At 40.9% G+C, this 12,874-nt stretch overlaps 1 protein-coding gene across 2 annotated transcripts in view; it reads left to right on the forward strand.

Moving 5' to 3' along the window:
* arfgef1 (ADP-ribosylation factor guanine nucleotide-exchange factor 1 (brefeldin A-inhibited)) overlaps nt 1–12,874 on the forward strand; it is a 61,121-nt gene that overhangs the window by 18,940 nt on the left and 29,307 nt on the right. Inside the window, exons 2-8 of one of the 2 annotated variants that reach the window (XM_022206486.2) lie at nt 3,054–3,084; nt 6,468–6,624; nt 6,895–7,041; nt 8,235–8,414; nt 8,839–8,892; nt 11,124–11,493; nt 12,226–12,351. In XM_022206486.2, coding sequence (XP_022062178.1) covers nt 3,054–3,084; nt 6,468–6,624; nt 6,895–7,041; nt 8,235–8,414; nt 8,839–8,892; nt 11,124–11,493; nt 12,226–12,351 — 1,065 coding nt within the window. The remainder of the gene's footprint in view (nt 1–3,053; nt 3,085–6,467; nt 6,625–6,894; nt 7,042–8,234; nt 8,415–8,838; nt 8,893–11,123; nt 11,494–12,225; nt 12,352–12,874) is intronic. The other variant, XM_022206487.2, reaches the window with a different exon arrangement.

The raw sequence follows: 12,874 nt of genomic DNA on the forward strand, positions 1-12,874 counted from the left end.
GCATAGAAATGTGTGGGGTTTTTTTAAAAATAAAGCAAGCTTCTGGCTTTTTTCTTTGATTACAGTGTGTTTTGTCTCTTTTTGGATTTTCATTACGCTCAGAATAATCTAATCCTAACTGTACTGTATAACTGGACTAACTGTATAGATTATTTCTGATCTTGTTTTATTACTTTGATATTAATTAGTTGTTTGTTTTTTTTAATATCACCATTGTCAGCAATGCCACTATACTTCAACAACTCTAGTAGGAATCATAACACAGTGTGCATAATTATGATAATTTGTGCTGCAATGAATAGCCGGTTACTGGATTCATTAATAAGTAAGAATTTAGATCATCGTTGAGGTCATTTATTGAACCAATAATATAAAACATTCTGCTGTTCTCTGTTGAATAGCACTGCAAATTAGATATTGTTGGAAGTCTAAAAATGTCACCTCAGATAATGGGAGAGCCATTTGTGCAGTCTTTCCAACATTTTTTTAATACATTTATTGTCAGCACAGAAAACAGAAGCAACGAAGGTAAGCTGACACTTAAAGTCAACTCACGGTTATTGCTTCAAGTGTCAGGTTTTACCTTAGTAGACAAACAAGTTCTGCAGCAAGACTGTTTCAGCGTTGCACTCAAAAGACTAACTAAATACAGAAAAAACACAATGTAATTGTTCCAGAAAGTTCTCCACAATAATCATTTAAAGCTCAAAGCTGATATGGAAGTGTTGCAATCACTAGAACAAGTTAATTGACAGTGCCTGGTATCTGTCAGCACATCCGCTTCTCTTCATCTGTGCATTTCTTTCATCTCTTTGTTGTTGTTCGTTTCTCTTTAGTTTGATGCTTTTAAAAATACCGACTTTCAGCTTCAGATGGGTACATTTATTTCACATTTAATGCTACCTCTCTGTCCAACTGTGGCAAGCAGTTGTTCATTTCAAGTTAAACATGCTTCATATTTATTGACCATGTGCTTGAAATACACACACACACATATATATAAATATATATATAAATATATATATTAGTGAAAATCCCTGTTGTCAGCTTCTCAAATGTGAAGATTTGGTGCTTTTCCTGGTGCTGGTGAGATGTGCAAACGAATTGAATGTATTTGGCCTTTACATTTCAGACAAAGAAATTCAGAAAATACGGCATTTAGTTCTAATTTTGAGCTCTGGGAAATTGTGATGGGCACTATTCACCATTTTCCAAACAATGAGTCAGCTGAAGATGGAAAAACTATCACTGTTCCATTTATTATAAGTGAAATCCTCCGAGTCTAAAAATGATCCAAGGCTCTCCGACTGTAAATATAAAAATCTGTTATTAAATGGACAAACCAAAGCAATTCGATCCACAGAGTCTTCATCAGGGTGTTATGCCCTGACATCCCATCACTTTTTCACTCTTAATCAATGCTAAGGACTTCTAGTATTAAGAAGTGCAACACTCATCATTTTCTTCATTATTACACGATTGGTGGCCCTGTCCTTGAAGAGTATCAAATTTAGTTTTTCTTATTTTAATTTTGCGAACTCTAGTGGCCTTGACCAAGTTATTATATTTTCATTATTATTGTCAGAAGTAATTTATTAACAAAAATGCTAATTGACTGTTTTCCACTTTATGTCATAGTAGATTTTAATATATTTGGGTTTTAGGCTGTTCACTGGACAATGAAATCAATTTAAGGACATCACATTAAGCTTTGAGTTATTTTCATGACTAAGAAATTAATCAATTAACCTTAGAAACATTCAGACATGATCATTTCTTTCTGATTTGTATTGCAGCACACCATTGGCACCATGATAGGATATTGTATAACACGCGAGTTACAGAACAGAGCTGAAAGACTGACGACTCGGACTAAAGGACCACAATTCTGTCGAGTCTGTGTCACAATTAAGACATGAAAAGATGATATTTGCTTGGATCTCATGTCAGGCTTGGATCCGTGGGGAAGCGGAGCAGATTCACGCAGATCTTGCAGGCCGTTTGTGACTGCATGTATATAATGGATGTATAAATTAACATCAGACAGTTCCAAATCACTACCTCCCATGAAAAGCGCAGTAAAACATGGTCGAAGCCAGCCTTAATTTAATTCCTTAGAGTTTTAAGTGCTAAGTATTCTCGCCAAGTGGGTTTCTTTGAAAGGACTGTTGGCCTTCCAGCACTGAAATAATTGAGCTGTCATTGCATTGCTGGGGTTTTTCCCAAAGATTGCAGGCTGGTGCAATTCTGTAAGGATTTTGCCGATCGCCACTGTGTTTTTAAAAGCTTCCTCATTCAAGGCTCACTTTAATGTCTAGTACCAATTGGCCTCTCTCTAGCTCTATTTCTGTCTCTTCCTCTCTCTCATCCCTCCCTCTGTGTGTCTGTCTCTCTTTTTTTTTTCCCTGCTCTTCTGTGTCAGCGCTCAGCAAGTTCATACAACTGCTTTCATGCCTGCAGATCTGTGAAATAAACACAAATGTCGGCCTGGCTCGTGGACGCGGCGCAGAGTGAATAATGATCACGTTTTTTGGGGTTAGGCTGCGGCTGAGGCAATACATTAACCAGACTCCTCTCTGCTTGGTGTTGGGATGTAAACATGACGATCACCATGACTACACAAGAGCATTCACGCGAGGGGGGAAAAAAAAACCAAGCCGCACAGTGGATACTTTTGTTGCAAGTGTGTGAAATCCGCTCCATTGTTGCACTTAGAGTACAAACGTGTTGGATGTGTGCAGCTGTAAGTGTCAGCAAAGTGCAGTATGTAGCCTAATCCTCTGGGAAGGAGATTGGGGGCTGCACACGCACAACTAACCTCAGACTCTGAAAAACACCATCTAATTTAATGAATATAAACATTAGGATTGTGCATTTAGGAGTGCTTTGTTGCATTGTTAAAAATAAGTTGAATCACTGTGCTGCTGAGGCGTCATACGTGCTCTTCTCCCCATGGTGCCATTACTTGAGTAAAATGCTGCAGAATTTGCATTCCCAAACGCCCGTACATGACTAATTTAACATCTCCTCCCTTTCTTTGTTCTCTCTTTCAGAGGAAATCAAAGAGGAATCAGAAAAATTAAGGTAAGAAGCGATGAATTATGTAACAAAAATATGGCAGCAAGGGTCATTTAATGGGTTTTGTCTCTGTGTGTATGCGCAGGCACTGTAAAATTCATGGCTCAGTTGCAGGCCTCTGTGTTGCTTTCTCCTGTGTTCAGACTAGTAAGGGGATTAGAACATTGTGTGTGTTTTTTTTGTGTGTGTCTGTGTGTGTGCATGCACACGCACGGCCTCTGGTGTGTTTTTGTTTGTGTGTCTCTGCCTGGCCTGCTCCCAGCAGCCCCTTGCCTTCTCATTAATGGCTTTCTTCATAAAGCCTTTCCTCATGCTGAACTTGTTTTCAACAGTGTGTGTGCAGCTTGTGGTTGTGTGTGTGTGTGTGCAGCGTGCTCGTGAATGGGCTGCCAAGTAACTCGGGCTTTGGAATGAAACGTAGCATGAGTGCCGCCTCTCCTCTTCCCCATCCTTTCTTCCTCCTGCCGACTCATTTTTATTTCACTCTTACATTTCAGTCCCTCATTTCCCCCGCTCACACACACAGTGCCTCCCTCCCTCTTTATTTCTCTGCAGGTTCTCTATTCTCTACATGTCAGATTGACCAGTAACCAATTTTATCCAGATTTTCCCCTCAAGGTTTGGACTTATAGATCAAAGATAGATGTAGCAGCTATCTGAGGCCACACCCAAGTCACACAAATGCTGCTGCTTTTGGTTTCACCTCGGATATTTCACAGCTCTCATCTATTTTTTTTTCTTGTCATATAGATGCAAAAGTGTAGCTTTTGCACTTATGAATACAAATTCACTTTTTGTGAGCCTGCAACCCCATGTAAATAGTTCCTATTTGTGCATTCATTCTGTAAAGCGTTTGCATGTAGAGGCATTTTTGACAAAGGCTCCCTTGAAACAAAAACAGCGGAGTTGTAGGGGCGGGTGACATCCATCACAGTACCATTTATATCACTATTTTAAATCATATCTGGATATAATTGATTTTCTGTTCTGCTCAGCTCAATTGAGAATCCATTTATACAGCAGATAAATGAGCCAGATGGGAATAGCACTGAGCAATACCGGCAAATTCAAGTACCGTGATATTTAGGCAGGCCGCCTCATGTATAGAGGCATAATGTAGGGATCACTATTTGTGCTTTAGGAGATGCAGTCTAAATAGTGTAAAAAATTTAGTAAATGCAATCACTGAACTGTAACACCAGCTGAAGACCCGGAGAATAAAACATTTAAGCTCTAAAAAGCAATTTGCGCTCAAGGTACATTTATTTGCTTGTCTTTCTCAGTAGATGCAATTTGTTCAGTTGTCTAGGAAGTGCAGATGTTCAAGCCTTCCAGTATTGTGAGCAATTTCAGACTTCGAACAAAGTACAGTAGACTTGAAATAAGAAATCACTTTCTTGCTCATTGTTTCTTACGGAAGTGTGATAGCATTCACAGCACTCGCAATATCTGTGTGTTAAATATGAAACAACATCCTGCAGATGGTTAACCTGGCATAAAGATAAAATACTGGGGAGATAAAATGGGGGAAACGGCTTCCATAGCTCTAGGAAATAAACCTTACTAACTAGCACCCCTGAAGCTCAGCAATCAATAACAAACTTCTTGCTCAAATGATGAAATATACAAAATACACTTCGTGGTGTTGTGAGCAGGTTTGTGCTGGAGTATGTCTTGGCCACGTGCGGGAACTTCCTGGAAACTTTTCATCACGGTCACTCTTATCTTAGAAGTAGAGGTGGAGCAAATAATCTGATTAGTTATTGTCAAACTATTCCGTCAACAGTTCAGTGACAGCTGACCGAACTTCAGCTGCTAAGGAAGACATTTAGTTACAACTGAGAGGCAACAGTTATGTGATACTAAGTAGATCTTAAGAGGAGACAGGGTTTTAGTAGGACTTTTTTTAAGCCCAAGAAACTTTCAACCTAATTTAAAAAATAATCATTCTGTATATAATAAGAAGAGTCTGTTTTATTTCCTGCATTACACTTGTATTGTGCCTTCTCAGGAAAATTACATGTAGCTAGCTGGAGTCGAAGCACACACAATACCAGCAGGGAGAGATGGATGCAGGTCTTGCTGCCTGACCAGTTATTTTACTTTTCTGTTGTATTTTATAAGCAGGCTGAGTCTGACACTGGGCTGATGGTAAGTTATAGGGCAGGGCAGCTGACATTAAGCAGGCAGTCCAGGAATAAGCCTGCAGATCCACAGCACAGAGACTGGGTCAGACTGTACACATGAGCTGACAGTTAATGCTGAATCACAGCTCCACTTTGATGTTGTTGTCCAAAAGGTTTTGAAAATTACTGTTTGGACAAGATGTTCAGACGATTCATGCTTTTATGTTTAGATGTTTGTTGATCATTTCCCCCTTAAATCATCTATGATTTGTTGTATTTTATGTCTGTTCCCCTTTTGTTTTCAGACCAATCTTGTAATCTGTATTTTTTTCCTTCCCCAAGCTCTCCTCCATTCCTCTGCCTCTCTCTACATTGTCTGGATCTCTCTCTAATTCCTCTTTAATTCATGCGACTGGATAGCTTTCCTCCCAATATTTTCCCCCTTTCCTTCCTTGACGAGGCACTAAAGTGAGGCATGCTTCCTCTCTTCTTCTGCTTCTCTCTATGATTGTGCCCCGCTATGCTCCGTGAGGTCGTCCCTCTAAAAAGAGCTGAAGTCATCCTTTTTCCTTGCCAAGACATAAACAATGCAGCCCCCTCCTTTGCTATCTGTCTCCCCCTCCCTGTTTGGCTGCCTCCCTCCCTCCCTCCCTTTCTCTGTTCTTCTCTTATCCCAGCGAGTGCAGTCTGGGTGTGGTGGTGGTGCTTGGGGATGCTGTAGAGACATGGCTGCTGAAGGCAGTGGTCCATATTTTATGGCTTCGTCTCTGGTCTTTAAAAATTCAGAAAAAAAAATAGCTGCTGTCATTTGATGTAAGGTGTAGTTACTGGTCCTGGGTCAGAAGATGCTATGTCAGCATGAACGCATGGCAAAGTCTGAGCCTGAATAACAGACCTCTGGGATTACTACCCTTCCCAGGAGAGATCAAGTGAGGAATTTAAAGCCGTATATTAAATTCAGTGTCATAAAGTTTTTGTCGCTCTGTGTTTTGCCTGCAGAAAAGGGTGCAGGGTAGGATGTTTGTAGGTTTCGCATGTTTAATGTCTTATTCCAGCAGTGGAGCAAGAAAAGGTTGCTCTGTATAGTGAAACATACCATTTTTAGCACTCACTTTCTCATTCGCTGTTCCTGGATGTCAAAGGAAGTGTATGTGTCAGGGTGATTTTTAACCTTTCCTGTTTTCTAGTAACTCTGTCTGACAGATTGGACCATGTGATCGCAGTCTCTTTCTCTCTTTTTCCCCCTGTATTGTCCCTTCCTAGTCCACCCAGTGGAGATGGCAAATCGGGTTCCAGCACTTTACCGCCAATCAAATCAAAGACCAACTTCATTGAAGCCGACAAGTACTTCTTGCCGTTTGAGCTGGCATGTCAGTCTAAATGTCCCCGCATCGTCATCACCTCGCTCGACTGTTTACAGGTCAGTGGCAGGACAAGCCAGCCCCCAAATGTTTTACATGAGTGTTTCTATCTGGCAGCCCATTGTATGCCAGGTTCTTCTTTTTCCTTATTTTTGGAAGACTTTGCCGAGTCCTCCTGAGTAGCAAACGAATAAAATGCATCCAAACAGACGGAAATTTAGTTCCAAGCAAAAATTGCTCATTTTCACAGGCATCACAGGTTGTGTTTGTGTGTGTGTGTGTGTGCCCGTGTGTTTCCATGTGTGTCTGCATATGTATCTGACTTGCAGAAGCTGATAGCGTATGGCCACCTGACAGGAAGCGCCCCGGACAGCACGGCTCCGGGCAAGAAGCTCATCGACAGGATCATCGAGACCATCTGTGCTTGTTTCCAAGGACCACAGACTGATGAAGGCGTACAGCTACAGATTATTAAGGTGTGCTGCTGTCTTTATCTTCTGAAATATCACAGTTTGTTACACAGATACTTCACCAACTTTAGATGGTCTAATTAGCCATCAGTTATTTCTTCAATAAAGATCTTGTGTCTTGGTGATATGAAGCCGGTTTTATCGATGCTTAATTAATAAGCAGCTGTAAACAACTCGGTCCCTGCAGACTGTCACTGTCTTTAATTAATTTTCTGAATTAATGAAAATATTTTTTTTTATAGATTTAAAAAAAAGTAACTGTTCTGAACTTCATTATGAATATGAGCTTTACATCGAGACAAGTGGTAATTATTTGCTTAAAGTGTGAAATAGAGATTATATTACCCAGTAGGGCAGCAACTAATGCGAATTTTCACTGTCTATTAATGGATAGATTACTTTCTTGATTTATAATTGTTTCATAGTTTCCCAAAGCCCAAGATAACATCCTATAATGTCCTGTTTTGTCCACAGCCACAATGATACAGTTTACTGTCATAGAAAGATTTTGGTAGAAAATATTCAAATTTAAGAAGCTGGAATAAGGGAATTCTGACTTTTGAGTCATTAATCGATGATCAAAATCGTCAAATTTTGATTCTTTGGGTTGTTTGTTTTCTCATCACTGCTGAACAATTCATTAGAAAATTATGCCACATAGGCAGAAGACCACTTCAAATTGTTAGTCTTTCTAGATGATAGATTTTAGACTTCTTTGGGGTGTTGAATCTCTTTTTTATCTTCATAACTTAGTTGCTGATAGCTCGTGTAGTTTCTGCTTTGATTTCTTCGACATTGACATCAGTTGTAACATCAAGGAAAGTATCTGAACCACCATCATTTTTTTTTAACTTTCCATTTTATTCCCATATTTATGATGTTTTCAAGTCTGTTTTAATACATTTTTATTTTGTAAGCAGGTCTGCGACTGACTTGTGTAGTCCCTGTTTGTGGTCTATTTTGTTGTTGCACTGTGGTGAAAATCCTTAGTAAAATTAGTTTTAGAAACAATCTCACTAAAAAAATTCTCACATTCCTCCTATAACTTGAAGTTTTGGCTCATGTGTATGATACGTCAGTTACTATAGCTTGACACTTGGAAGCATTTTAGAAACATTACTAGATTCTGAACAGATAAAGTACCAGCAGCCATTCAGCAACCAAATTCCCTAACTCCCATTCTTTACTCTTTCTTCCAGGCTCTGTTGACAGCAGTGACCTCTCAGCACATAGAAATCCACGAGGGTACCGTGCTGCAGGCCGTCCGCACGTGCTACAACATCTACCTGGCCAGCAAGAACCTCATCAACCAGACCACAGCCAAGGCCACGCTCACACAGATGCTCAACGTCATCTTCGCACGCATGGAGAATCAAGCAGTATGTTCAACCTTCTGGAAACATTCTGTTTATGTAGAGAGACACACGGAAGTGGGACAGAGAGGACAGCTCCTCTCTTGAGCCACTAACAAAAGTCGTTTGAGCTTGTTTCAGAATCAAACACGCTGTAGTTTTAAGATTCAAAAGTCTGTGAAGTTTCAGTTTTAATTTGCCACGAAAATTAGCAGCATGTACAACTGTTCTGGTATAGAGCCAGATTGGATTGTAATACAATATAGAAGCTTTCTGCTTGATGGTTTACTCAGACCTTCCTGATTTAATTTAAGTGTACTGTTTGCTTTGTGTCCAGAGGGACATTTTAGGTGTTGCCTTCAAAAAAGCTTGCTCTAATGTCATCTTTTTCTTTTTGAATGACACTTTTCCCCTCCTCACCTGCCTCCCTACCTTCCTTTTGGACACATAGCTTACAAATCACAAGATATCTTGGTCTCAGGCCTCCAGAAAGCGTGACCGCCAGGTAAAGCGTGCAGGACTGCCATGACATGCCTGATCAGAACTCTTAAACTCTTCTCTGTGTATCTGTGTTTGCACATTAAGCTTTTTCCTCATCCATTCATGCACTCATCCGTTCTCTTCCTTTGCTCCTACACTGCACAGGAGCAGGTTTGCTGTGTACTTCTTCCACCGTATGCTTGTTGTGGCTTTTGTTGACTTTGTTGCTTACGAATCATCTCGCTTTCCCACACCAGTTTACATTTTAGTTTCTAATCACAGAGTAATCGCAGGTGAGCTCTGCCGGTCTTATTCCTGACAGCTTTTTGTTAAGTTTTGTTCAAGGCCTATTATAGCTCTTTTTAGAACAATGAACGACTGGCATTGAGTCAGACACAGACAGAGAAATATAAGGCACAGTCAGGGGTAGAGTTATAGGAGTTAGAGACAAGGCCCACTTTGAGGCAGAGGCCTATTGTTGTATTGTCACTGCCTGTGTAGTGTAGTGCTGCTGCACAGGGAGATCCACTCTGTATTTGTGTGTCGATGTATCCTCCTGGCTGCTGCTCAGCATGGTATGATCACACACACACACACACACACACACACACACACACACACACACACACACACACACACACACACACACACACACACACACACACACACACACACACACACAGACACGAATACACACACACAGTGTTTGTCTTACACACTCTCATGCAGCCTTCACTATCCAACTGAGGTGGCATTTAAATAATGAGCTTAGTTTGTTTGTGCTGCCTCGCCTGTCCCCTCCAGTCGAGGTGCGTTTGTCTGGCCTTGTTACCGTTGCTCATATTCAGTACTAATCGTTTCGTTCAGAATGCTGCATCACTGAATTTAGTCGGTTGCATTTAAATGCGACAATAGCAGGCGATCTCCTTTAATTAGAATTGACCAGCTTCTGATGGAGGTATGGTTTTCAAACCAAGACATAATAGATTTATTGAAAGAAATGTATGTAATTTGACATGAAAGACAGCTTTTGGTTGTGAGAGTTTAAAAGAAATCCAGTGAGGAAATATCATTGAACAGATTGTATGTGTCTTGTGGCTAGAAATAGACATTAGATGGGCTACTTCACTGAAGCAAATTCACACTGACCCCCAGTCTTCCTGTACTTGGCAGATTTACACTTTCAGTTGTGGTTATGAATTCAAAGAAAAGTCTGCTGTTGATAGAAAGATCACCATAGATCACCATTGTTTTGTAAATGTGTCACATTGTTTATATTTTCATCTGCTACCCGTGTCCCTTTCAGCTACTGTGCCTTTTCTCTTTGACTCACTCAAGTCTATAAGTTGTTTTTTGGCCTTTTTTTTTCTTGGTAAATCTACAAATGCACTTGGATTGCAAATGCACCATGGGCTGTTGTTAATTTAGCTTGGCTGAGAGAATTTCCACTGCTTGTAGTTACTTGCTCTCTTTTTCAGAACGTATATTGGTGTTTGCTGTGAAACAATGAAGTATCTAACTGTGCAGATGATTATTTTCCCTGTGAGATCACAATCTGAATTTATTTTTAAGTGTTTCCTCTTAGAATCAAAATATTACCTTGCCCAGGAGGCAATCTAGTACATGAAATAACACAATATCTATCAGCATATAACTCATATTCTTTTAATAATAACCATGAGCAAATGTCTTGTGACCCACTTTTGCCTCATGACCTGGCAAGCTAAAGCACAGCGACATTTTCTAGTGCTCCCTATCAGAAACAGTGGTAACACATGTCAGCCATGACACATCAGCCAGGACATGGCTGTATGAGCCATTTTCCAGCAAAAATGACTTCTGCCACCAGCAAACTAAAATAGACTCACAGGCCAGCATGGATTGACTGCATAAAGTTTGTCTCATTGCTGTTTTCGTAGCATGTCCTACTTCTTAGTGTGTGCATATTCATATACATTTCCATAAAAATGCACATCTGATGTATGCTGACACTCTAGATCTGGAAGTGTTGTGGCTCTGCTTTGGGCTCAGTGAGTCCTCAGGGAATGCAGACAGGTTGATCAAACTTGTAACTGCTGATGAGTTTGTTTGCATATTCTTAACCTGTCTTTCTCTGTGTGTGTGTGTGTGTATGTGTGTGTGTGTGTGTCGCATGTGCCTTTTCTCTATGAATGTCTTTGCTGTTCTTTGTGTGTGTTGTCTGTGTGTTTTCTTTTTGGGTTTTCTTGCACGTGTGTGTGTCCCACCCTCCCACAGCTGCAGGAAGCAAAACAGCTGGAGCGGGAGCGGCACCGGCAGCACTCCCCAGTCACCCAGCACACTGAGCCAGACTCCCCCCAGACTCATATTCACCCGCCAGCCAAGGGTCTGACCCAGGAGGCCAACGGGCCCGTCACCCCTTCCACTCCCAGCATCAACATCCCATCCACCCCATCCACCCCCTCGACACCGGCCCCGGAGAGCAGCAGCAGGTCTGTGTCTGGGGAGCCGGAGGAGCAAAGGGAGCCGGAGGAGCAGGGAGAACAGGGGCCTGTCTACGAGAACCCAGATCCAGAAAATGGTTCTGAATTCTGTGTGGCTGAAAACGAACAGACGGAGGCAGACCAAGCCACCGCAGCGGCACAGAGTAAGGCTGCTCAAAGGGAGAATAAATGCATAATTCTGTATCGTGTTTCCATATTCAGAGTTTCCTAAATCATGTTCTTTTTTCTGCCAACATACATGGACAGAGATAAGACCCGTACTCATAAATCACTAATCCCACTATTTTTACGTCAATTCAAAAGCCTATGTCCTGCCTTATTGTGAATCCATTGGTCTGCAATTTTGAATAAACTCTTCCTTCATTATCTTTTGGCCACATATCCAGGAATGAACCTCCTCACAACTGAATGCTAATCAACTGCAGCTTTAAACTCATTAGGCTGTATTCGCTCTCCATTAACACTCATTGGAATGTTTGAGAACCATGTATTGTAGATGTTGCATATCTGTAGAGTTTTGTGTCACTTCTGGGCTGCTATCTTTGCCGTTGGGAGAGTTACAGCACCTTGAAAACACACTGTAAAAGCCTCACTCTTGACATTTTGTGCAATTTAATGTTGAGAGGAAAAAAAGCAGAAAGAGCCAGCGTTAGCTGTTGCTAACATTTGATACGACATTCAGCACTACAAAAACTGCTCCCATGAAAGAGCTGCTGTAGAATTTGAAGAAGAGGATTAAAAAAATGTCTTTCAGTGACCTTGTAACTATGCTATACTTACAGCAGAGCCAAACCAATCTGTTTATTCCACTTTGCATGCTTTAGTTACACAAAAAGAATCAGGGCGTGTATTGAAAGTGTACATGTGTTGTTCAGATGCAGCAGCCCAGCAGCATGCACAAGCAGGTGAGGAGGAGGATGAGGAGACCCCAAACTATGAGGAGAAAGCCCAGGAAATAGTCCAGAGTATTCTACAGGAGGTGGTCAATACGGTTGCAGGAGGTGAGACGTTTTCTGTATGATGTAATAAAAAAATAAATAAAACTGTTTTTATTTTTTTAAAGGCACTGGCTATTTATGTTCTCAAAAAAGTGAGCTTGCAGCTCAGCGAACGGAAAGTTCAAGTGCCGCAGCCAACTCCCCCTCCAGTCTTTGTTCAAGGCAGCTTCGAAAAGCACATTTCACTTTGCTCACACTTGTTTGCTGACTTCGACATTTCTGCAGAGTAAGAGATCTTTAAATTCTCACTTTCCCTCCAAATACCGGTGCAAATTTACACCTGCTTTGTGAGTTAGTTTAACGCTAAACTGATCCTTTTTCTGGCCGTATGCAGCTCAGCCAAAGAATCAGCCACACGTATAATTTCTCCTCTCATTATTTGCACAGTCCTTGCTTAGATTCATGTGAGAAAGCAAAGACATGCACTTTACATAATATACAAGTTGTGCCTCAGATGACAGGTAAATGCTGCTTTCAGGCTGTTAGACAAATACGTTTCCTGGATAATAGAATTTTCGGTCACGCC

The sequence above is a fragment of the Acanthochromis polyacanthus genome, chromosome 20 (genome assembly GCF_021347895.1).
Source record: "Acanthochromis polyacanthus isolate Apoly-LR-REF ecotype Palm Island chromosome 20, KAUST_Apoly_ChrSc, whole genome shotgun sequence".
Taxonomy (NCBI): Eukaryota; Metazoa; Chordata; class Actinopteri; family Pomacentridae; genus Acanthochromis; species Acanthochromis polyacanthus.